Here is a 25,958-nt window from a genome sequence, read left to right as displayed (position 1 = left end):
ACCCCCCTTTCAAATTCAGTGATCAGTTGTTTCAGTTCTAAAAGGGTACTAATGCTAAAATATCATAAAATATCATGGAGCCTGGCACTGTGGGATAAGAATAATAACTAGAACCCATGAACGTGCTAGCCATCTGTCTAAAATCATGTTTATCTTATCTGAGCCTGATTTTGGCAGTTTAGTACTCTGCTTACATAGCTATGCTTTCTAGCAATTACTGCTGCAAACTTCAGTGGCAAAAGAAGTAAGCATAAAGAAAGTGTAAAACTCCCTAGTATGTGTTCTGCAAGGAATTTCCTTGGCTAACATTAGAGAACATTAAGGATTTTGTGCTGGCTATTAGCATAGTAAGCTTTCCAGAAGAAGAGAGACTAACGGGAAATGCATTTGTGATCTTTCTCAAAGAATCACTGTAGGTTGTAGGCAGCTGGAACTTAAATACTTGGGAAGAGCAGATCCTTTATATTTTTTTCACTTTATGATTTACTAAAAGTCTCAGCAAAAGTATTGAATGCTGGAGAGAAGTTAAAAAATAAATTAATTAGACTTGATTCATGAAATTGAATGCAAAGGATTTTCAAGCCCAGGAGATGTTACTGAAGCAAATTCTAAATTTGAATAAGACTAAAGGGTGGACAAGTGAAGGAAATCTAGGAACTTAACAGAAGAAAATTGTTTAATGGATGTGGAAAGCCATGAAAGTAAAAATGCAAAGTGTGAGATTGATGCAGAAGATCATAGTGATAACTGATGTTGCTGCAGCATATAGAGTAATGTGTTTTAGTTTAGGTCCTAATTCTTACAGCTTCTGTGTCCAAAAGAGATCATATGTAAAATTATTTTTGATAGTAAGAACACTTTCTGTATCTTTACCAGTTACTGACCTGAGAGTTTGAAATGTTGTAGTAGGAATGAGGAACAGTTGGACTTTGTGAGATACTGGGAATGTACTAACACAACAAGGTACAAGTCCAGATGTCTTCCTAGATCTGGATAGTAAGACAGCAAGTCTGACTGGCATAATAGGGTAATTAATGAGGACAATTTAGAACAAAAAATTTACCTGGTTTTGTATGGTGCCATCCATGTATTCTTCCACCATGTATTCTTCCAAAGAACTGGTATGCTAAATAGCTTATCAAAGCTGTAGCCATGCCCACTGGCAGTGAGTAATATACTCAAGTCATGATAAGGTTTTGTTGTGCTTCAAAGAGAAGCAGCTGATGATTAGATATAGGGGAAAGGACAATATGTTGATCAGGATTCATGCATTTTTGAGACATCAGCATGTGGTTCGTATTAGAGTTACATATGGGGTGGCTGTCCCAGGTGCTATCTTTGGTAATTGTGTGTGCGCCGTGAGGTAATTATGTAACTATTAGCATCAATGTTTTTTGGATCTACTGTAGTTTAACCCCAGCTGGCATCTAAGGACCACACAGCTGCTCACTCATTCCCATCTTCCCCTGGTGGGATGGGGAGGAGAATCAGAAAAAGGTAAAATTCATGGGTTGAGATAAGAATAGTTTAATAATGGAAATGATAATGAAAAGGAGAGAATGAAAGAGGAATAAAACCCAATAAACACAAGTGATGCACAGTACAATTCCTCACCCCCTACTGACAGATGCCCATTCCATCCTTGAGAATGATCTCCCTTCCAGGTAACTCCTCCCAGTTTATATACTGGGCATGATGTGCTGTAGCCCCTTTGGCTAGTTTGGGTCAGTTGTCCTCTCTCTGCTTCCTCCTGGCTTCTTGTGCCCCTACTAACTGGTAGAGCATGAGAGACTGAAAAGTCCTTGATCAGAGTTTAAGCATTACTTAGCATCGATGTGTTATCAGTGTTGTTCTCAGACTAAAGCCAGAACTTAGAACTGTACCAGCTATTAGGAAGAAAATTAACTATCCCAGCCAAAACCAGGGCAGTATCCAATGAAGGAAACAATTGAGTCTAATTTACACTGATGAAGCTTGGAATGTTAGTTCACGGAATATTCCACTGGACTACTTTGCTCTTTTCCTTTGAAACTCAGAAACCTTTGCTTGCTCATTTAATCTCTTTAATACTCAAAGTATATTTATTTGAAAGAGTGGTTAGTTACTATAGTAGTTGAAAAGACAGTTTTATTATCTCAACTCCTTGCATGTAATTCTGTTTTTAAGTAAATATATAAGCTTTTACAACAGAAAAAATGGTACTTACCTGCAACATGCTGAGTAATTTCAGCTTTCGTTACATTTGAATGAAGGCTGAATGAATACTTCCCGGGGTTATAAATACTAGAACTAGTAACTGAATTAAATATAATTACAAGGGAAACTCAATTAAAAATAAATATCTGTCCAACCAGAATAAAGGCTTACAGGTTAACTAGGGAGAGTTTTCTTTGAAATCACTGAAGCATTGCTTGTATGACTCACAAAAATAAGAATGAAATAAGTTTTGTGTTTTGTAAGACCACAGCAAATACTTGTAGTAATTGTACTTCATGTACTTTGGCTATATGACTTATTGTAATAACTAAGAGTTCTCTAGCAAAATCCAAGGTATATCTGGAAATGGGTATTTCAAATAAGAAGTGAGTAGAAGGGAATCTAGTTTCTACCTAGAAGGCACAGCTATTTTGACAGCATGAGTTACGATGTCTGTGAAAAATTGTAGAAATGACTCTTTTCCACTTGATGTATAAAGCTGGAGTATATATATATTTGAGACTATAAAGGAGGAATTGCAGTTCATTTGGCACCGCCTGATTATTGGTTACTGAATGACAGCCTTCATTCTAACTATAGCAGGTCAAACCAGTTGAAAAAAGCCCCTGAAGCATATCGAAAAAAGAAAATAGATGAAGGTCTTGGAATCTAGGAGGAATGACTAACTTCAAAAATCTTTTGAACTTACTTAAATGCCCTGGCATGTAGCAAGTTTATTTGCCCAAGTTTGCTAAAGGTGACCTGGAAAGGCTGATCTGGGTTTTGGTTTGTTTGTTGTTTTTTTTTTTCTGCATTTCTTATATTACTATTATTTTTAATTGGGCTCCTGCCTCTTTCTTCTCCCCACCCCTGGTTTTTGTTTTGTCTTTGTTTTGCTTTTTTTGGTTTAGAGAATGCCTGAAGTACTTTTTTTGTTCTGTTGGTTTGTTTTGGTTTTTTTTTTTTTGTTGTTTGTGTTTTATTTGTCTTTTTCTTTATTTTGTTTTCACTGTTGGGGTTTTTTTTGCACTGGAAAAACAAATACCCAATCCCTCACTCTCCACTCTAGCTTGCAAAACTACCTCTGGTTATCTGACCGTCTCTGCCTCCTCACAGCTTCCCCTCCTCCCTGGCAGAGCATGAGCCTCACAGAGTCCTTGGTCAAGGTAAACATCACTTAGCAACAACCGAAAACATCGGCTTCACCAACGCTGCTCTCAAACTAGAAGTCAAAACACAGCACTGCACCAGTTAACACAAAGGAAAAACATGACTGCTACTGCTGAACCCAGGACATTATCCACCCCTTATTCCATACCATTCACGTCGTGCTCAGATCCCACATTTTCAATACACCATCGCTCTCCCACATATATACATCCATATACATACAGACCAAGAGGAAAAAAAATCATTTTCTTAGTGCATGGACCAATCCCTATAATGCTGCTGAGTCCATTCGGTCCATGATGTTCCAAGTTCATTCTCTGTTGGGATGATGGCTGGAAGGAAGTCAGGGCCAGTCGCTGGTGACCTGGAGACATCTAGTTGATGGGCTATAAAAGCATTACACAGCAGGCAACAGTATACAATTGAGTTCACTGGCTGTTTTCCCCTAAAATCAAATCCCCTTGAGGTATACATCGGACTTCCCCATCTTCCCGCATTACCCACCAAGTATATCCAGGTCCCTGAGCAAAAGCAATCCCACGAGTGGGTTTGCCTTTACCTGAAGCAGGAATAACCCAGACTGTCTTCCCCAGCAAATTCTTCATATGCACCACAGGAACTTTGTCCCCCTCTACAATATGTAAAAGTTCTGACTGGGCTGGGCCAGCCCTGTTGGCAGATCCTCTGGTGTTGACCAACCAGGTGGCCTTTGGTAAATGTGTATCCCAATGCTTGAAAGTTCCCCCACCCATCGCTCTCAGTGTAGTTTTTAACAGCCCATTGTACCGTTCGATTTTCCCAGAGGCTGGTGCATGGTAGGGGATGTGATATACCCACTCAATGCCATGCTCTTTGGCCCAAATATCTATAAGGTTATTCCGGAAATGAGTCCCATTGTCTGATTCAATTCTCTCTGGGGTGCCGTGTCGCCACAAAATCTGTTTCTCAAGTCCCAGGATAGTGTTCCGGGCAGTGGCATGGGGCACAGCGTATGTTTCCAGCCACCCGGTGGTTGCTTCCACCATGGTAAGCACATGGCGCTTGCCTTGGCGGGTTGGTGGCAGTGTGATATAGTCAATCTGCCAGGCCTCCCCATATTTCAACCATCGTCCTCCATACCAAAGAGGCTTCAACCGCTTGGCTTGTTTAATTGCAGCACATGTTTCACACTCATGAATAACCTGGGCAATAGTGTCCATTGTTAAGTCCACCCCTCGGTCACGGGCCCATCTGTATGTTGCATCTCTGCCCTGATGGCCTGAAGTGTCATGGGCCCACCGGGCCAGAAATAATTCACCTTTATGTTGCCAATCTAAGTCCATCTGAGCCACTTCAATCTTAGCCGCTTTATCCACTTGTTGGTTGTTCTGGTGTTCCTCAGTGGCCCGACTCTTGGGTACATGGGCATCTACATGACGTACCTTCACCACCAGGTTCTGCACCCGGGCAGCAATATCTTTCCACAGTGCAGCAGCCCAGATGGGTTTACCTCTGCGTTGCCAGTTGCTCTGCTTCCATTGCTTCAACCACCCCCACAGGGCATTTGCCACCATCCATGAGTCAGTATAGAGATAAAGTACTGGCCACTCTCGTTCAGCAATGTCCAGGGCCAGCTGGATGGCTTTCACCTCGGCAAATTGACTCGATTCACCCTCTCCTTCAGCAGTTTCTGCAACTTGTCGTCCAGGACTCCATACAGCTGCCTTCCATCTCCGATGCTTTCCCACAATACGGCAAGAGCCATCAGTAAACAAGGCATACTGCTTTTCACTTTCTGACAGTTTATTATATGGTGGGGCCTCTTCAGCACGCACCACCTCCTCCTCTGGTGACATTCCGAAATCTTTGCCCTCTGGCCAGTCCATGATGACTTCTAGAATGCCTGGACGACTGGGATTTCCTATTCGAGTTCGTTGTGTAATTAGTGCAGCCCATTTACTCCATGTAGCATCAGTTGCATGATGTGTAGAGGAGACCCTGCCTTTGAACATCCAGCCCAGCACGGGCAGCCGGGGTGCCAGGAGGAGCTGTGCTTCAGTGCCAATCACTTCCGAAGCAGCTCGAACCCCTTCATAGGCTGCCAGTATCTCTTTCTCAGTTGGGGTATAGCTGGCCTCAGATCCTTTGTATCCCCGACTCCAAAAGCCGAGGGGTCGACCTCGAGTCTCCCCTGGAGCTTTCTGCCAGAGGCTCCAGGTAGGACCGTTCTCCCCAGCTGCAGTGTACAGCACATTTTTTACATCTGGCCCGGTCCGGACAGGTCCAAGGGCTACTGCATGAACTATCTCGCGTTTAATTTGCTCAAAGGCTTGTTGCTGCTCAGGGCCCCATTTAAAATCATTCTTCTTCCGGGTCACATGATAGAGAGGGCTTACAATCGAACTGTAATTTGGGATGTGCATTCTCCAGAACCCCACTGCACCCAAGAAAGCTTGCGTTTCTTTCTTATTAGTTGGTGGAGACATTGCTGTTATCTTGTTGATCACATCTGTGGGGATCTGTCTACGTCCATCTTGCCATTTTATTCCCAAAAATTGAATCTCCTGTGCAGGTCCCTTGACCTTACTCCGTTTTATGGCAAAACCGGCTTTCAGCAGGATTTGGATTATTTTCCTCCCTTTCTCAAAGACTTCTTCCGCTGTATCGCCCCACACAATAATGTCATCAATGTATTGCAGGTGTTCTGGAGCTTGCCCCTGTTCCAGTGCAGTCTGGATCAGTCCATGGCAAATGGTAGGGCTGTGTTTCCACCCCTGGGGCAGTCGGTTCCAAGTGAACTGGACACCCCTCCAAGTAAAAGCAAACTGTGGCCTGCACTCTGCTGCCAAAGGAATGGAGAAAAATGCATTGGCAATATCAATCGTGGCATACCACTTGGCTGCCTTTGACTCTAGTTCATACTGAAGTTCTAGCATGTCCGGTACGGCAGCACTCAATGGTGGTGTGACTTCATTCAGGCCACGATAGTCTACTGTTAGTCTCCATTCTCCATTAGACTTTCGCACTGGCCATATGGGGCTATTGAAGGGTGAGCGGGTCCTGCTGATCACCCCCTGACTCTCCAGTCTACGGATCAGCTGATGGATGGGAATCAGGGAGTCTCGGTTGGTGCGATATTGCCGCCGGTGCACTGTTGTGGTCGCAATTGGCACTTGTTGTTCTTCAACTTTCAGCAACCCCACAGCAGAGGGATCTTCTGAGAGACCAGGCAAGGTGGACAGCTGCTCAATTTCCTCAGTCTCCAAAGCAGCAATACCAAAAGCCCACCGGTACCCTTTTGGGTCTTTGAAGTACCCTCTCTTGAGGTAGTCTATGCCGAGGATGCATGGAGCCTCTGGACCAGTCACAATAGGGTGCTTTTGCCACTCCCTCCCAGTCAGGCTGATTTCAGCCTCCAGCACAGTCAACTCTTGGGATCCTCCTGTTACTCCAGAAATATAGATGGGTTCCACCCCTTGACAGCTTGATGGCATCAGGGTACACTGTGCACCGGTATCTACTAGAGCCTTATACTTCTGTGGGACTGATGTGCCAGGCCATCTGATCCACACAGTCCAGTAAATCCGATTGTCCCCTACCTCCACCTGGCTGGAGGCAGGGCCCCTCTAATGGTCGTCACAGCATTGGACACTTAAGTCGTGTTGAAAGGGATTATTCTTCCTTATCACAGGAGCTGGAGTAAAATCAGCTCTTCCACTCCATCTGGGAAACTGCTCACCAGAGACTGAAGCCGTAGCTCTCATGGGACGATCAGTCTTGGCCCTTGCTCCCCTCTTCAGTTCACTCACCCGTTCCTCCAAAGCTGAAGTAGGTTTTCCATCCCACTTTGTCATGTCTTCTCCGTGATCCAGCAGGTAAAACCATAGGGTACCCCGTGGCGTATACCTTCTGTATCTCCTCTCTTGAACAATAGGACGTCTTTTGTTAATAGCTGAGACGCGTGTTGGTACACGTGAGGAGCTGGATAAATCAGATACATCGTCCCTCAATTTGTCGAGGTCCTGGGACAGTTTTTTCACAGCTGAGATGATGGAAGGAGTGAGATTGTCTTCGAACTCTCGGAGTTTATGAACCATTTCATCCACTGTTAGTGGTACTATGTCATTCCAGGTCACTGTTGCCAATGAATGGGCATATGATGACGGTGCATTCCGTGTAAGTTTTCGCCACATGGGTCGTGTACATTCAACTTCATCTGGATCTATAGGTGTATCCCCGTTATTCGGCTTGATGTGATAGATCATCTCTACGATGGCCGATTCCCTCAGAGACTGGATGCCTTTGTCTATAGTAGTCCACTTGGCCGAACGACTCGTAACATCGTCCTTGTACGGAAACCTTTCTTTCACAGCTGCCAAGAGCCTCCTCCAAAGGCTGAGGGACTTTTTCTCTCTTGCAATTGCTTTGTCAATTCCCCCTTCTCTAGCAAGTGATCCCAGCTGCTTGGCTTCTGTACCTTCTAGTTCGTGACCATCGGCCCCATTGTCCCAGCATCGGAGTAACCAGGTGATGATGTGCTCCCCTGGTTGACGGGTAAAATCTTTTCGCATATTCCGCAGCTCGGTTGAGGTCCGAGTTCGAGAAGTTACCTCTTCTTCTTCTTCTTCGTCATGTGAGGATGACTCCTGATCAGATTCTGGACCGGGTGGTGAATTCATTGGTTCTTCATCTCGCTTCACCCTTTTTGCCTCCTTTTTGCTTGTTCTCTTGCGTACAGGGGCAACTGATATTGGTACGAATTGGTCCTCTGGTTTGGCTGCAGTGATTATCACTGTGGTTTGAGTGGCGACTGTACTTGTTGCTGGGGGTGGTGTAGCTACTGTGCTTGGAGCTGGGGTAACCGCGCTGTCTGTTGCAGTTGAAGTTTGAGCAGCTGCTGTACTTGCCACTGGGGTAGCTGCGCAGTTCATTGCAGCCAAAGTTTGAGTAGCGACTGTCACTTTGCCCTCAAATCCGCCGACATTCTTTTCCTTTTGAAGGTGCTGGATAGTGTTGAACAAGGCCCTGTAAGCATAGGCCAAGCCCCAGCACGTTGCCGTGATTTGTCCATCTCTGGTATGGCCAGAATGACCACACACCTCATTTAAGTGTTTTACTAATTCTTCTGGATTTTGCAGTTGTTCGGTAGTGAAATTCCAAAATACTGGAGGGGCCCACTGACCTAGATACTTGCCCATACTATCCCACACACCCTGCCACTCATGGCTGTCCAGCCTCTGGGAAAATCTCTCGGTCCTCCTACATCGTCGTTTGACCCCAGACAAGACCCAAACCTGAATCTGCTTAATTCTTGAAATCAGTAGTGGGCAAAACACACTCTGTATGCGTGTTAGCATGGTGATTCCCATCACCATCAGTAAACAAGTCTCAAGAGCATTAAAAGGCCATTTAAAAAATTCAAAACTCTCAAATGTAAATGGTCTGGGGGGACGACTAGGAGGGTAAAAGGATGTCTCCTTCACAGGTTGAGCACCTGAGAAGGAGAAAAAAGATGTGTAATTGCTAAGCACCTCCATCATATACCTCCCAAAGTATAAAGGTGGTGACCACACTGGGAACATAAACCAGATCAGTTTCATGATCAACGATTCTATTGTATTACAAGTCATTACCATAAAGTACAATGGGATAAAAACCTTAGCCCAAGCCCCACACTTGAAAAACACTAATACAGCCAATACCGGATGGACGTAAGATATGGTATACTGAAACTGTGAGATCAAGAGGAAAAACCTTGAGAGCCAATAAATCAGCATTGTGACGAGTGACTCTCAATCCAGTCAGATCTGTTCTTATCTCAACCCCTTCGAGCCCCACGTTGGGCGCCAAAAAAGAACTGTCGTGGTTTAAACCCAGTCAGGTAACTTGTTCACTCACTCCCAGTGAGTGGTGCCGAGCTGACAACAATCAAGGTCCGTGTTCGTCTCCCCCCTCCCTGCACCGGGGCTCTCCCCTTCCCCGCTCCCGGAGGAACGGGGAGGAGGATCGAGAGAGTGCAACTCCCACGGGTTGAGACAAGAACAGTCCAGCAACAAATCACCACCGCTACTATCAGCTAAAACAATGATAAGGGAAAATAACAAGGGAAGAGAATACGATACCACCGGCCAAGAAAAACGAGTTCCACCCGGAAGCCCCTGTCCTTCCGGGTAACTCCCAGTTACCCCCCACCCCGGGCATGACGTGCTGTGGTATGGAATACCTCCCCGGCTAGCCCGGGAGAGCATGAGCCTCACAGAGTCCTTGGTCAAGGTAAACATCACTTAGCAACAACCGAAAACATCGGCTTCACCAACGCTGCTCTCAAACTAGAAGTCAAAACACAGCACTGCACCAGTTAACACAAAGGAAAAACATGACTGCTACTGCTGAACCCAGGACACTTTCATAGGATTTCCTGCCAGAGAAAATGTACCATTGCAGTAATGCTTCAGTGTACCTGCTTGTTTTAAATTGAACTTTTCTTTTTCTTTTTTTTTCTTCAAGAAGCTGTGCTGAGTCCTTAAGTATAGGTTGTTGTGTTTTTTTTTTTTTCCCTCCAAAATATCATTGAAACAAAAAGAGCAAGTAAAATTTTCAGTTTTCTAATTACAATTAACTTCTCAATTGCTATACTTTCATTTTCTTGACTTTTAAATGACATCTTGAATTTTGTATTTCTCCCTAGTCACCTAGACTGGATAGGATTAGAATTTTATTGTTAAGAGAACAGGGTGAAAAAAAGGAAAAACAAATAGAAGATTAAAAAAATAGATTTTTAAAAATAAAACTTTCAGGCCTCCTTTTTGTAGAGAAACAGAAAAAGGGGCACAAGCCCAATTTTTTCTCCTTTGCAGGTCACCTTTAATGAAAAGGAACTGCTTCAAACTCCAAGTGACAACCAGAGAGGGGTCAACAACCCTTGTGTTTTCACTTCCTTTCTCAGAAGATACTTGCTTTGAGAGGCAACATGATCCAGAAGAATAAGCACAGCACTGGGAATCTGGAACGCCTATATTCAAATTCCAGTTCTGTCAGTAACTTGCTGTGTGGCCTAAGGCAAGTTCTGTGCTAATTTTCCTCTTTTTCTTGAAGGGGAAACTGGGACATAGCTCTACATGTATATTTGCATAGGATGTAAATACTTGCTTCCTCTTTAACTTAACCTACATTTATCTCGTGTGGGTGCAGGAGTTGGCGCTTTTTTTTTTGGCTATGTTTTTATTTTTTTTTATTTAAATCAAACTGAAAACTAGACTAAAATATAAAATTTTCACCTTGTTGTTCCTGCATGCAGAATTCCATCACTCTGATCTGTAGGGTATAGACATCTTCAGGTATCTTGAGGCTTTCATTTGCAGCAGTGCTAGATGTTGATAGAAATGGATGGTAATTACCTGAGCAAGTATCTGCATAAGCATGTTCACTGGGTTTACCACCAAAAAACCCTTGAAGGCATGACTACAGAGGCATTTTAAAGGAGGAGTTAAAAATGAAGTAAGTTACGGACATGTGGTAGTGTCCTTCATTCATACTTTTCAACCTGTTGTTCAAACTGTGGATCCATAGGATTTTGTTCTTGTGTGTATTGACTTTGTGCAGAGAGGTTTTGGTCTGCTTTCAGGTTTATTTTCCTTTTTATGTTTTTTTTCCTAGATCTCTTGGGTATAGTCCAGAGAGGCCCAGGAATTAACAGGCAGTAGTTTGAAAATTATTATGCATTGGTTGCAAATCTGTTCTGGGGTAGCTTTACTGATAAGCTTAACTGGAATGCTCTCTCTAAGCAGTGATGCAGAGATTCCTGAGAAGTATCCTTCTGTTCAGTACTGTGTGAACTGAGGGAGGCTTCTAAAAACTTGAAACAGTGTTGATCGTGCTCTGTCTGGAGTAAATATTTCACAAAAGTGTATCGTATATATAGGAAACATTATATGACTTAAGCGTGCAGTGTTGGGCAGAAAGTAAAGGTTTTAGAGTAACGCTGACAAAATGACCACTATCTTTGAAAAGTCACATTCAGTTACTTTTATGCGGTTATTTATAGTGTTCCTGTACCTCAGGCAGTTTTCCATTCTCATTTCAGTGTTTTCAGAAAACTGTAGAAGTGCACTGATACATGAACAACAGCTTGTATGTATATTCCATATTTATTTTAACAGCCAGCTCTCCTTTCTCATGTCAGGTCTGCACAAGCTGTGACGACAATGCAGAAGCTAATGGGTTTTGTGTGGAATGTGTAGAATGGCTGTGCAAGACCTGCATCAGAGCTCACCAGAGGGTTAAGTTTACAAAGGATCATACTGTGAGACAGAAAGAGGAAGTATCTCCAGGTAACATACTTGATATATAATTTCATAAAGAATATGTGTCAGCACTGGAAAACTGTGTTGTTAGGCCACCACATTTCTTTTTAAAGTGATTAAAAAAAATAAATTCCTTAATCCTAGTAAATGTAAAAAGACAGATTAATTATGATGTAACCCTTTGGTGTATATGGATTGATGGAATTATGTTATTTTTCTGGTTGGGAATGGATATGTTTTAGCAGTCTCCTGCCTCACGCTTATTTCAATTACATTGCTGAAGGCTGCGAGCATCTGGACAAATTCTGGTGTTCCTTTGCCAGCTCTCCATTGAAGTGGATCTCTTAAATGGTCCACCTAACAAAGAGGAAAACTATTTTAAGTATTGGCTGCATTATAACATAGCTATTGAAAAGGGAATCTTTGTCATGCCTGAGCACATGGCAGCTGCTTTTCTGTCAGATACATTACATAGTGGCAAGAAACTCCAGAAATCGATTTTTCATATTTTTATGCAAAGTGTTTTAAACCAGTAAATACACATAGATTTTGTTTTTTTATCATTCAGCCACAGTGATTGCAAATTTTTGTCTACACTTCTAGTCCAGCCTGCTTAAAGCAGTCAGCTGTGAGATCAGATTAAGTTGCTCAGGGCTTTATCCATTTGGGCCTTGAGTACCAACAAGGGTGGACATCGTGTAAAGTATAGCCTCTGAGAAATCTTGACTGTTCTTGTGGTTAAAAATATTGTACTTTTATTCCTTGAGAACCTGTTCTGTTTCAGTTTATGCCTCTTATGTCTTGTTTTTTAGTGACATTGCAGGCAATTATAAACATAATAGGATGCTGTCATTCTACTCGTGCTAGTGAGTCCATTGGACTTGCATGATTTATCTTGTAAATTTATAAAATTTTTATAAATGACTATATATTGTTATAAATTATTATAAACATATGTATTGTAATACATACTTATTTTCATTCCATTATATCTAGTCGTGTGAATTTTATATGCAACATGAGCTTTTACTTCTGTAATCTTTATTGTTCAAAGGGAAGCTCCCAATATGATACTTTGAATGTATATACTGTATTCTGTATCCCATGTTCAGATGTGGTTAATCAAAAGTGAGTACTGTGTGTACTTTCAGGAGAGGACAAAAGCAGTAGGTAAAAGTGTTTGGCTGGTCACATTCAGTGTGACTTGGTGGTAGGAATGCTGTCTGTGCATGCAGGCCTCCTCTGAGTCTGCTGGTCAGTTTCCAAGAATTTTGAATTAATTGGACTTTGATTGAAGGATACAAGTCTGAAAATAACTTCTTCCATGTTTCATGAAAATAAGTGAACAAATGGGTGTGGAAAAGAAACCTTATTGATCTGCAGTGAAGGACAAGTGCAGTGTGAAGCCAATTTTCATCAGAGGCCATATAATCCTTATGAATTCAGTGTCCAATCTAACTCGAAACAAATTGAGTTTTGTTGGTTCAGCTGTTCTAAAGAAGAGATTTCATATCTATCATCTGGTGGTGTTTCCTATGCTCTTTGGTATTTGCCCACTGTAAACTGAAGTAGGACCTCTCATCCATCTAGAATGGAGTCCTGAAGGGGTGCTTCTGGTAACTTCTGATTGTTATGTTCTGTATATTGTACACTTCTGAATGCCTGTGTCTTGATATCCTCAGACCCCTTTTCAGCCATTTGACTGAGAAGGAACACAGTAATGACTTAAATCAGCAATCTCCTAATTCCCATTTAAGAAAAAGGAACTTGCTTGGTTGTGCAATGTCTTTTGCAACTGCAACAATACTGGCTACTCCTTCTGTAAATAGTTTTGTGGGGCCACAATAAGGTATGGTAAAATTGGTGCTAGGCATTCTCCATGAGAGAGGGTGTTAGCTGCATGCTTGATCAAGAGTGAGACATTGCAGTTTGAGCTTACAGCTGTTACATTCTTGATTAGGTGGCCTGATACACGCTTGTAGGGTCTAGTTGAGGAATGCGGTAAGGAAAAACAAAAGAATGCAAATCTTTAATAATTGCAGAAGACTGGACTGACATCTTCCTTTATTCAACAGAAGCAGTTGGTGTGACCAGTCAGAGACCTGTGTTTTGCCCTTACCACAAAAAGGAGCAGTTGAAGTTGTATTGTGAAACCTGTGACAAGTTGACCTGCCGAGACTGTCAGTTACTAGAACACAAAGAGCACAGGTATTGAAACAAAGTACATGTTTTATGCAACTCACTTACAGGAAGATAGCCTGAAGTTGATTGTAACTGTATGGAATAGAGTCAGGTGGAAAAAGTGCAAAATAAAATCTTTGGCTTAGAAACGAAGCCCACAGATAAAGGGAGTTTGTATCTGAGAGTGTGGCGGCTGAGTTTGGAATAAAGCCTGATTCTTCCCATTATTAATCTGGTGACTTAAGTGCTAGACCTTTCTTTACTGTCAAGTTATTTGGATAGAATTTGTTGGTATGCAGCTCTTCAGAGTCTTAAAGTGCAGGGGCTGTGTTATGCAACTGTACACTTATGTGCAATTTAATTTGTCTTTGAACAAGGTGATTATATAATGGAACATTACCGAAGAATTTCAGAATGGAACAAATGGGCGTTTTTTTTTTCCTGTAAAGAGCCCTTTAAATGGAAAAGTTGACCTAAAGTTTGGCTGTACTGTACTTTGACAACACTATAGCACTCAGGCCTCTGGGTTGCTGGTTTTTGGTTATCTCTTACTGGCCGTAGAAGCTGAAAAGCAGGATTATATACAACTTCTTAGTACAAGACAATAATCTTGCTGGCTAACACATACAGTACCTGTCTGGGACAGATGTAATCTTAGGTTAAATATTAATGTGCTTGTTATTCCTGACGCAACCCCCAAAGAACTTGCTCACCCAACAAGGTGAACATCAGTTGGCTGAAGTGTTGGCCTTGCTCCTGCATAACTGCAGTCTTCCTCTTCAATTTTCTTTTTCTTAGAATTTATATCCCTTTCTTTTTTTTTCTCCTCAAATTTTTGATGATTCCAGTTCCATGATTTAAAATGTTGCTGACTTCTACTGACTCAGCAATCTCGATTCTGTTTCTACAACCTTATCTTGCATGAAGTAATAGCTTACATGCACTTTCATTTTCAAAGTGATGACTACAGCACAACGTTAATTTTTACTTTGCTAAAATTGGGCTATTGTCTTGCAGTATCCCCTCATATTTATGAAAATAAATTTCTCAAAAAATACAGAAAATATACTATAAATTCAAATATAAATAAAATCAGCGTTTGCTGACGTACTTCCATGATGACAGTTAAAGTTTTGGACTTGAGCAACATCTTTCTTGAATTAAAGAAGTTTTTTGTAAGGCAGACTGCTTTTTAGCAAGTATAACTGTGCATTTTGCATGTGTAAATACTCACTGTTTTTTACTACAGGTACCAGTTTATAGAGGAAGCTTTTCAGAACCAGAAAGTGATCATTGAGACACTAATCACCAAATTGATGGAAAAAACTAAGTACATAAAATATACAGGGAAGCAGATCCAAAACAGGTAAGTATCAGGTTTTGATGTTAAAACTGCCACAGGGGACAACTTTATATACACTGTAATTTCTTGAAATGTTTAGGTAAGTGCGTTTTGTACCTCTCTCCTTTTATCCTTCCAGAAAGAGAAATACTAAACTCTCCAGTTTACTGTAGTAACTGTGGCCTGTTTAATGGGCTTGGTTGTGTTAGGTAACTTTTCTGTTTAGCCAGAAGACTTCATAGGCAGCAAATAGCTTGGGTGCAACAGAACTGAGGCAATAAAGCCTGTGCAAGGCATCTTGCATTCTTTCCCCACCATCAGCACTCTTAGTTTCTCTGCGTAGATCCCTCTTAGAAAGCGAAAGGCTGTGACTCATGTTTCCATAATGCTTGTGACACATTTTGAAGATTTATGTAATACTTCTATGCTTGGGGCTTTATTCACTGGGTATTACAAACCTAGGAGAAAAATAAATCTGTAAAATGCGTGCTGCAGTAGGCCTTTGTAACTGCTCCTTCAGCCTAATTCAAAGGCAGTACCCAGAAGACTCAACTCTGTACGGGATGTTGAGTGCAGCCTGAACTCTTCCTCTCTCTGTGCCTGTCTTTGAGTATGGTGGAGGTGGAAAAAACCAGCAGACATCCTTCTGTTTTGCTGCATCTGAGTAGTTATTCTGCCTTGTATATTAGCAGTAGTGGTTTTCACTGTGTAAGATGATGATTTGCTGTTACAAGTTTGACCACTGTTGTTGAAATAGCTAAATTGGAAAATCTGTTTATTGGGCGTTTTTTTTGTTTTGTTTTGTTTGTGGAGTATCATTCTACCTTAGATAGAAATTAGACTTAAACAGTTTTGATTGCTATGGCTATTCAAGATATGTACCGGACCATTAAAAATCAAGAATTTTAATTCCAGTAAGCATTTATTTTTTTATCAGTGGCACATGTCAGTAATTTTACAGACTTATGGCAGAATTTGCCACCAGTTAATTTTATCATAGCTTACTGTTACTTTTTCTTTCTATTTCTCCCAGTAATTTTCCTGACCATAAGTATCTGATGGTATATGTATTAATTGGTGCATATGACCAAGAAATATTGTAATCTCAGCAACAGATTAGAGGTGGATTTGTGAACTAAAAACCACCGTTTTCTATGCTGTCTACTTACAGAATTCTTGAAGTGAATCAGAATCAAAAGCAGGTGGAGCAAGATATTAAAGTTGCCATATTTACACTGATGGTGGAAATAAATAAAAAGGGAAAAGCTTTGCTGCATCAGTTGGAGGTAATTTAATTTCTATCATAAGAAAAAAAAATCAGTCTTCATATTTCTTTTTTATTTGTAGATTCACATTAAAAAGTCCAATCTAGATGATTCTAAAATAAAATTGATGTCTAGTATCAGACACCTGTGCATGTCCTGTCACAGTTCCAAAGTACAGAGATGTCCCACGAAAGCTATATGACGAAGTGGGATTTTGATGGGGGAGGAGAGGAATGTTTGTGTTTAGGGGGTGGTGGTTGTTTTGTTTGTAACTATTATGTGTTCCCTGCTTTGTGAATCAGGGCTGCCTCTGAGCCCAGTTTCTTTCTCCATGCTTTTACAAGTCATGTCATGCATGAAAAGTATTTCCATCAGAATTTTCCATAAATTCATCAATCCAGTGACAAACCAAAGTAGAGAATTGTCTAGAATGAATACCTGGAAAAATACTACCTCCAGCTATTTTTTTTCAAAAGAGTGTGTGCGCACGGGGAGGCATGTATGTATGTGAAAATGTATCATAGGGAGGCATGTATGTATGTGAAAATGTATCATAAGAGAATATCAGAATACGTACAGGAAGCCCTGATATCTTGAATAAATGTATACTGACTTTTCTGTTTGATAGCTGCAGCTGGGGGCAGGAGTGCTCTTCAGGAGAGCTAAGCAATCGTTGTGAATTACAAATATGAAAACTAACGCCTGTTAACTGTAAATTGAACCTGTTGACTTGGAACTGCATTTCCATTTGTAGACCCTGGCAAAAGAGCATCGAACGAAACTTCTGCAGCAGCAGCAGGAAGTGGCAGGTCTCTCTAAACAGCTGGAACATGTCATGAATTTTTCCAAATGGGCAGTCTCCAGTGGGAGCAGCACAGCACTACTGTACAGCAAACGCTTGGTAAGGTTAGAACGATAGCTCTCTCCATTTACTTAGAGACTGGAACAGGCTGCCCAGGAACACTGCCCAGGAACACTGGAACAGGCTGCCCAGGGAGATTGTGGAGTCTCCTTTCCTGGAGACATTCAAAACCCGCCTGGACACATTCCTGTGTAACCTTATCTAGGTGTTCCTGCTCCGGCAGGGGGATTGGACTAGATGATCTTTCGAGGTCCCTTCCAATCTCTAGCATACTGTGATACTGTGACTGTTGTTAGTCTCTCTCACACGCGCGTGCACACACACACACACTTGTCAGTAATGCTAGGGAATTAGACTTTCTAATGACTCTCTACCAATAGGTGTATTTGTGTACAGATGTCAGTTTTCTCTTAAACATAAATACAGAATGTTTCTAATAATTTAGAATTACTTTTTGATACTCATTAAAATGCTGCAGGCTATAGCAGATAGCAGAATATTACTTGGTTTTATCAACTTCAAGTAGTTAAATTCATTTTGCCTGCCTTGTACTGCCTCAGCCAGTCATATTTTTTTTAATTGAATAGAGAAAAATGACATCAGTCTGAGTCATATTGTTTATAGCTGCTTAGTGTTGCTACAAAGACTTCTGCTATGTGAGTGAGAAAACAAGTTGTTGCAGGCATCTTAAGTTTATAAACATGCATTTGAAGAAAAAGAGCTTTGAGCCCATAAGGCCTCAACAAATGAGAAATATTTTTTCAAAAGATAAGCTTTAGGCTCCTGGGTTTTTTTTGGTGAAAGTTGGTGTTATCTGGGAATTGAGTAGCTGTCCTGTCTGTGGACCCTGGAAAATCTGTTCCTGAATAGTGATGCATAGAGAGCCTGTGAGACTTCTGCTCCAGCATATCCAGCCACTTGAAAGTAGGAGGGGGTAATGCTCAGCAGACTTCAATGTAGTTGGACTTAGGAAGTAATGTCTGGGCTTCAGGGAAATAACACACTAAATGGTTTGCTGAAAGACAGCAGTTTGCCAGCCTAGTCGCCTCGCATGAACAAAACACTGGTAGCTACTACTGTTACTTACAGGGGGTAAGTAGTCTACTCATGAGTTTATCAACAATATATATGTGTATGTGCACAGTAAGAGGAATACGTGGAACAAGCTATGACAAGAACTGTGTGCAAGCAGTGTTAGTGACAGGACTGGAATTTCTATAGTGTAGTATACTTGATTCTGGTAGTGTACATAGAAATCCTAGGAAATCTATATTCAAAATAGTAGTTACTTAAAATTTTCCATGTTCATAGAAAATATTGAAGTCCTGCTAAATGCTTTTGTATTTGATCTAAAACTGACCTGTCTAAAACTGAAAGAAAAAACTTGTTAACTGGAAGCTCTTACAAAATCCTATGTAAAAGATAATCAGTGTAATTTTAAGCAGATAAGTTTTCCAGGAAATCATCTATTATTCAAGAAAAATAGGTATAGAAGTGTTGTTTTTCCTGTACCTGCTGCTTGTTATTCTAAAACTAGTGCCCGTGTTAGCTATTTCTAGTGAAACAGCTGTGAGAAAATACTTTCTTCCTGGGAACTAGATAAATACTGAGCATTTGATGGAGTATTCTGTTTGTGTAATATGATCATAGTCCAGTCCTTTGGAACCAAGGTGACTGAAGCTTATAAAATATGCTGTTTGGATCTGAAGAAAACTTAAAATTTATTACGGGGAAAAGGAAAAATCTTTGTCATGATACTGGTTGCCAGTAGGATTTGATACTTTTCTTTGAAAGAAAAATGAATGGGCTAGCGTAGGTTTGGGAGAAAACAGAACAACAATGGTTATGTGAATCTGTACTTCACTTGCAAGTAGTTTAAGTTATTTAATGTAATGACCAAGTTTGTGGAAGTATTTGTATTTCTACAAGGGAAAAATGATTTTTTTTTTTTTTTCTGCAGTTGATTGCTTTTAGAACTACTTTAGGAACAAGGGAAAAAGGTTGAGAACACCTCCTTTATTTGTAGCTTGGATAAATTTCTTTTTCACCTTGGTTCTCTAGGTGCTTGTTCAGTTGTTTTTTTTTTGTTTTCTTGGTTTGTGCTTTTTCATTTTGGGGAGTACAGAGTTTTTGTGGTGATGGTGGTTTTATTTGTTTGTTTTGTGTTTTTTGTTAAAGGCCTTTTATGCAGTTTGGCTACATGGCTCTGACGCCAGAGAAAAAATAATCTTGTTTTACTCCCATTCTAGATTACATATCGACTACGGTATCTTCTCCGAGCAAGGTGTGATGCTTCACCAGTAACTAACAATACCATCCAGTTTCACTGTGATCCTAGCTTCTGGGCTCAAAATATTTTCAATCTAGGTATGGTAAAGTTTTATTAGCCCTTTGGTGTCTTGATCCCATTTTGAAAGCAGCTTTATTTTTGTGAAGATAAATAGCCTCTGCACTATTCAGTTCTTGATTTACTTTGTTAGGTTTATTTCCTTGTCTACAGAAGACATTTAAACTGTGTTGTATGGAGAAAAGTATTGTTCATGAATACTTACGATAAAGTATTAACAGTCTTGCGCTGTTTGAATGGTACATGTGGTGGTGAAAATAGAAACTTTCAGTTTACTGGGCAATACAATAAAACAAGGAGCACAACCTATAACCCTACTCCACATCCTAAGAAAGGATTTCAGAAGTCATCCTCATTCTACATCTTCCAGCCCTTTCATCTCTTTCAATCCTGTCTTCCCAAGATGAAATCCATAGCAGCAGCGTAAATGTCCAAGAACCCCTATTTGCTCCCCTGTCAAGCTGAACAATAAGCCTTGCAGAACTGAGATGAAGAGAAGGGAAGAATATACCAAAGAAAACCAGAATAGCAGGGAAGAGAACACCTTTCTTCATAACTTCAGTTGTCTGGCTTTTTAGATTGTGAAGTTGTGGGGTGGAATCTTAAGAAAGCATGTTTTTAACAGATTTGCAAACGTACTTCGTTATCTTAATAGATTTGATCTAGTCTCCAAACTGGTCTCTACATTTTTCTTTTTCTTGCAACTCCGAGTTGCTAGAATTTTATGATACTGGTGAATTCCAGAACCTGGAAGCTTATGTGATTGCCTGAAATCCTGAGTTTAATGGAGATAACCATAGGAATTCATTAGCTTAGGAGCAGGAATTAAAACAGGGATCTTTTTAGGTTTTTGACTGCTGTTATGCTTCCTTTCTCTCTCCATTGGTAGCTTGATGGGCATTTTGTTCTTCTGTCATGTGCAGAATGCTTTGTGAGATACCTGTGAGATCTTTTTCTGCCTTTTATCAGGAAGTACAGTAACCTCTACAAAGGTACAGAGAGGTGCAAATGTGTGATTCTCTACAAAGGTAGAGAAAGAAGGTGTTATAGCAGTGCTTTAAGGTGAACAAGCTCCTTTTCCCACACCCTGGGACATTGGATGGTAGCAGGGAAATTCTCCCAAGTTTCTTCTCTGTATTTTTCTTTGGGAAAGGAACTGAAAGTGAATCTCTCGTTTCCAGAAACAAACTGTCAAGCTGTGTGGTAATAATTGTGAACTGCTGCTAAACTGAAATGATGCTTGCCAAGAGGGGCCTTTTTCGTGTGTTTTGTTTTTGGCTCTTTTAAGAAAATTTGTTTATTCAATGAGATGCTTAAATATGTTCCCTTAAATTCTGAAAAGTGCTACCATAGAGATGACACCTGTATAGATCACTACAGGAGTTCTTGTAACAGTGATAGGTAAATGTGTTCTGGTTTTATCTATCTGGTTTCAGAAATCAGAACCTTTAGGCTGTTATGTTTGTGATCAAACACGTTCAATTTCTGTAGATAAACCAGATTTAAGAACCCCTGAATTAAAAATTAAGTCTGAGTAAAGAAGCAACTTGGCTTGAATGGCTTGAATTCTAGTCAGGCAGCATGTTGCTGACAGAGTGATAGCATCTGCACACTAATAGGATAGCTCTCTTACAAACTTCAGAATGTATTTAGGGAAAAAATCACCTAAAATGTTTTGATTCCATAAATTGTATGATAACCCGTGGTTGATTTTCTTAGAATAATGGAATCTATAGTACCTTTGGGTAAATAGCTATACCACAGGTCATAAGTCTGGAAAGACATTTGAAGGTGTGATTAGACTTGGAGAGAGCAGAATAAAGGTGTGGTCAATTGACAATTGACTGTAGTACAGTCAATACCATTCTCTGTCAAGGCAATTCCTTTTGTAGAGACAGAAAATTAAACAGCTCTATTGACTGTATGACTGTAGTGGAATATTTCATACAGCTGTGTATAGGAAACAGTAGTACTAATTTTCAATTTACTCTGCTCACTTTATGGGAAACATTGACTGGACCTGTTATGAGCTTAATAAAGGGTGTTAGGCAATAGGTTGGTAGGGTTTTTCAATTTTGATGTGTTTAATTTCTTTGTTAATAACTGATGTGGTAGAATCATAATTAAAACATATGCAACACCAAAATTACCAAGTGTCAATACAGGAATAGTATTGTTAGCTTTCTTACCTGTTCTGTGCTACATTATGTTGACTAGCCTAGATTCCTTCTGTGCCTGTGTCTAGATGGGGCACCGAGCTGATGCTGCTCAGCTTCTCAGCTCTTAGGATGAAAAGAATACAAAATGCAAGAAGTTTTTCCTCCTTCTTGAGATAATCTGCCCCAAAATGAGCCAGGCTAAACTGCATAGGATCCACAGAGAGAGGAGGAGAGAAGCTGCAGTGAGTGATTTCAAGTTTTGCTGTAACAGGGATTGTCAAACTGTCATGTGGCATACCCACCTCATGAAGTGAACTCTCCTGGGAAGCAGCCCTGAATCTCTGGGAGAGAAGGGAGTATGAGTTGTTTATCTCCCACTTGTATTGAAAAGCTATTGTGCAGCCTTCCAAAAATCACTGGAATTTTTTAGCTCATCTTGGACCATAACTTTCTTAATTTAACTCTGTTTTAAACAGTGTCTCTTTTACTGTACAGTGTGTTCTTCCCTTGAATCAAATCAGACTCTGTTCTAGTAGGAATTCATGTTTCTTTGGATGAGGTATCCTGAACTTTAAGTGAGAATTTTGTGTAACCACACTATACGCGTCTTAAGATAAAATCTATCACCCAGCATTAATTTCTAAAAGTTCCTGTCGAGTCATAGTTCCTTCTAAGTCAGTGGAGAGAAAATATCTCCTGGAGGTGCCCATCACATCCTTGAATTGGTGGTGTGCAGCAACTGAAAGTATCATTTGAGTATTCCATGATGTTAATTTAGAGGCCAGAAAGATATTGTGATCCTTTAAGTTTTATGATACAGTTACGTTTTATTATTTTTTTATCATATGATTTTTATCAGTTTGTATCAAGATCCCCTTTTTCCTTTGCTCTCTTGCTTGTCTGGAGAGACCAGGACACTTTTCTAGGGAACTCTACCATATAGAGGAGGCTGCAGCATAAGACAGTTTGCTTCAAAATACACCTGTTTCTTTTCAGGGAAACAAAATTAATGGGAGCCCTCTAGCTCATGTTTATCCATTCTTTACATTAATGAATGATGACAGCTAGGAACTAAATGTGGAAAAAATAACATTTTTGCTTATTGCAGTATTTTGGTCTTCTATTTATCTGGTTTAAACTAGGTTCTTTGGTAATTGAAGATAAAGAAACCCCACCACATGTGCCCAAGAACCCTGTGATGGAAACAAACTCACAGCCGCCAGGCAGCTTACCTTCAAACCAGCTCTCCAAGTTCCCAACTCAGATAAGCTTAGCCCAGCTCCGACTTCAGCACATGCAGCAACAGGTCATGGCTCAGAGACAGCAAGCTCAACGCAGAGCAGGTCCAGTAAGTTTACCAAATCCAAGAATGCCAGGAACCATGCAGCAGCCTCCTGCTACTCATCAGGTAAGTTACGACTGTTTCCAGAGGAGAGTCTTTTTCCATGGCAGTGAAGGAGAAAATAAAGATAAGAAAAGAGAAAGAAATTAAGTCTAGATACATAACTTCAGATATCTTCATAGCATATGGCTGTTTAAAATTAGGTTACAGAACGTTTTCTTCACAGAGAATTGAATCAGCACTTTAAACTTGCCTGTGCAGTAGCACTTCTTAGCCTATTTTTACAAATAAATAAAACCCCCAACATATGTTATCCAACCATGTATAGTGCTGAGTTACATATTTTGTTTTTTTTTGTCAAATGATTAAAAGGTGAATCTGTCATTAATTTTTTCCAAGGTGTTTTTGCACAGAACTTTGTGATTCTCCCATGTAACTTTAAAAGTTGGTAATATTCTCATTGGCTCTTGTCATGCATCTGCATTTATTATACCAGAATAATTCAAACCCATCTGCTAGATTTTTTTTTAACATTGAAAATCATTGTGTGATCATTCAGATAAATGGTGTGGTACTGTTTGCCGGCATCTAATTTTTTAAGGGTTTCAGAACTTTAAAAGGTCCACTTAGTAAAACTTTGTGGAACATTGAATATGTATCAGTTAACTTGCAGAATTGTTTGTTTTCATGTAGGCACCTCCACGCCTGATTCATTTTCAGAATCATAGCCCCAAGCCTAATGGTTCAGCTCTTCCTGCACAACAGATGAGATTTCCCCAAACTCAGAACCTACCAAGGCAAGCAATAAAGCCCAACCCACTGCAAATGGCATTCTTGGCACAGCAAGCTATAAAACAGGTAGAGTTTCTTTCCCTTTTAACTCATCATGTACAAGTAAAACATCAAATGTGCTTTATATCATCTTACTTTTAGATTATGTTTCTAGAGTGCTTTGCAATTAGAACAGAGATTGCATTTTCCCTATGACAAGCTACTCAGTTTTGTTAATGAGATAACTGTCAAGCTTCATTTTGACAGTTCTAAGCAGCTGAAGCATTACAGAAGTGAGCCACTGTGTGTGCTATGTAGGTGTTTCATTCTCTTGCTTGCTATTACTGTGGTTTCTGGCCATTTATGCAAGACAGCACAGCCTTAGTCTACACACAGCAATCGGTGAGATAGAAAATCCCTCTCTTTCACTTGATGCTAATGATTTCGCTAGGAACCAGGTAAAAGCTTGCCAAAAAAGCTATGGCTGCCACCACTCTCCAGAGTATGCCACATATTAACTTTTACTGAGAAGGAGATTAAAAAGAAGTGCACAATTGTGGGACCTCTGCTAAGTAAGACTTAACTGGGGCAGAAGCAAATACATAATACATTCTCTGGATGCTCAGGAAGGCAGATCCTCATTGAAAAGCATATTAACACGTGAGTTGTTAGCTATGTGGAGGGAAAGAGAAAATCACGTCACTAGAAGTAAGCAGGGAAGAATCAAATGAGACTGATCCGTGACCTGAGAAGTGGAGTAATACCATTCATCTTTGCAGTGCTTATGATGTCAGAGAACTAATTTCAACTAAATTGAAGAAATTGTAAAATATCTTAAGAAAACCTGTAGTAATAAAACTAAGTTACTTGTATTCTCTGCCTTTGAAAAGAAGATTGGCCTGTCTGCAAGTCTTTCTTTCAAGCATTTCCATTATCTAGTAATGTCTTTCTGAAACTAGAAATGAGTAAATAGAATGAGTGATTACAAAGGAATTGAGCAGGATCAAATTTTGCCTACGGTTGCCATGAAATTCCATTAAAGTAGTTGAAAACTGCATATGCCTAAATGAGAAAGAAATTTAGTCTGACTTGACTGTGCACTTCATATCATAGTATTAAATGTATACGTGGGTAGAGATCCAGTCAGCATTTCAAATTCTTAATCTCTTTAAGTTAAGGGAAGCACAACGTCAAATACTTGATGGTGTCCAAGTGACACTATAGCTGTTTACTTAATAAAGCACTGGAAAAGTCGTGCATTCAGCCTATTATCTGTAATGCTTTTATTTCACTAAAACTGTTACATTTCTCCCACAACAGTGTCAATTTAGCATGAAATATTAATAGATACTTAACATGGAGATACAGCTTTGAATTTAAGAATTCACATTCATTTCTTCTATTCAGTTTTCAGCTACTTGTCATCTTCCCTTGTCGTGTAAGATTGGCTCTTGAAATTAGATATCTTCAGAGTAAATTGGGATTTTATGTTTGAATTCAGCTTCCTGAACTAAGCTGCTTGTTTAACTGCTGAGTTAGAACCAGTATATGCAGTAGATGTGAACAGCTGGGGGGGGGGGGGGGATCCAAAGATTAATTGTGGATTGTTGTCTCTTCTTTTTAGTGGCAGATCTGTAGTGGACAAGCTTCAACTGCCCCTTCAACTGCAAGCAGCACAACATCTACTCCATCCAGCCCCACAGTCACTAGTGCTGTAGGATGTGATGGGAAGACATATGGTCCCCCTGTGATAGACTTGAGTTCTCCAGTGGGTAGCTCTTACAACCTACCATCTCTTCCTGATGTAAGTGTAACATAAGGGTGATGTTTTGTGGATTCTGTTTTGAAGTAAGTCTTAATATTTGTGAGAATTGGAAGCCTTTTAGTCTGAAATTCTTGCTCTGTCAAAACAGTTGCAGAAAACAACACTGCAGGATTGCCTACATGTTTCTGGCAAGACTCAGAACTATTCTGGGAGACAGCTGTTAGGACAACTAAGAAAAATAATATTGCAGGTTGTAATTGGAGTTGTTTATTTGGG

General features: G+C 40.3%; 1 protein-coding gene across 1 annotated transcript in view; it reads left to right on the top strand.

Annotated features, from left to right (window-relative positions):
- TRIM24 (tripartite motif containing 24) overlaps window positions 1-25,958 on the top strand; it is a 74,840-nt gene that overhangs the window by 35,716 nt on the left and 13,166 nt on the right. The window contains exons 3-11 of the mRNA XM_057420725.1: window positions 11,528-11,675; window positions 13,724-13,856; window positions 15,079-15,195; window positions 16,343-16,457; window positions 17,191-17,337; window positions 19,548-19,665; window positions 22,947-23,212; window positions 23,840-24,004; window positions 25,542-25,721. Of these exons, the coding sequence (XP_057276708.1) occupies window positions 11,528-11,675; window positions 13,724-13,856; window positions 15,079-15,195; window positions 16,343-16,457; window positions 17,191-17,337; window positions 19,548-19,665; window positions 22,947-23,212; window positions 23,840-24,004; window positions 25,542-25,721 (1,389 nt within the window). The remainder of the gene's footprint in view (window positions 1-11,527; window positions 11,676-13,723; window positions 13,857-15,078; window positions 15,196-16,342; window positions 16,458-17,190; window positions 17,338-19,547; window positions 19,666-22,946; window positions 23,213-23,839; window positions 24,005-25,541; window positions 25,722-25,958) is intronic.

The sequence above is a fragment of the Pezoporus wallicus genome, unplaced genomic scaffold, assembly GCF_028554395.1.
Source record: "Pezoporus wallicus isolate ANWC-B61680 ecotype Strahan unplaced genomic scaffold, APGP_CSIRO_Pwel_v1 contig_2871, whole genome shotgun sequence".
Taxonomy (NCBI): Eukaryota; Metazoa; Chordata; class Aves; order Psittaciformes; family Psittacidae; genus Pezoporus; species Pezoporus wallicus.
This window is presented reverse-complemented; position numbering and strand designations above follow the sequence as displayed.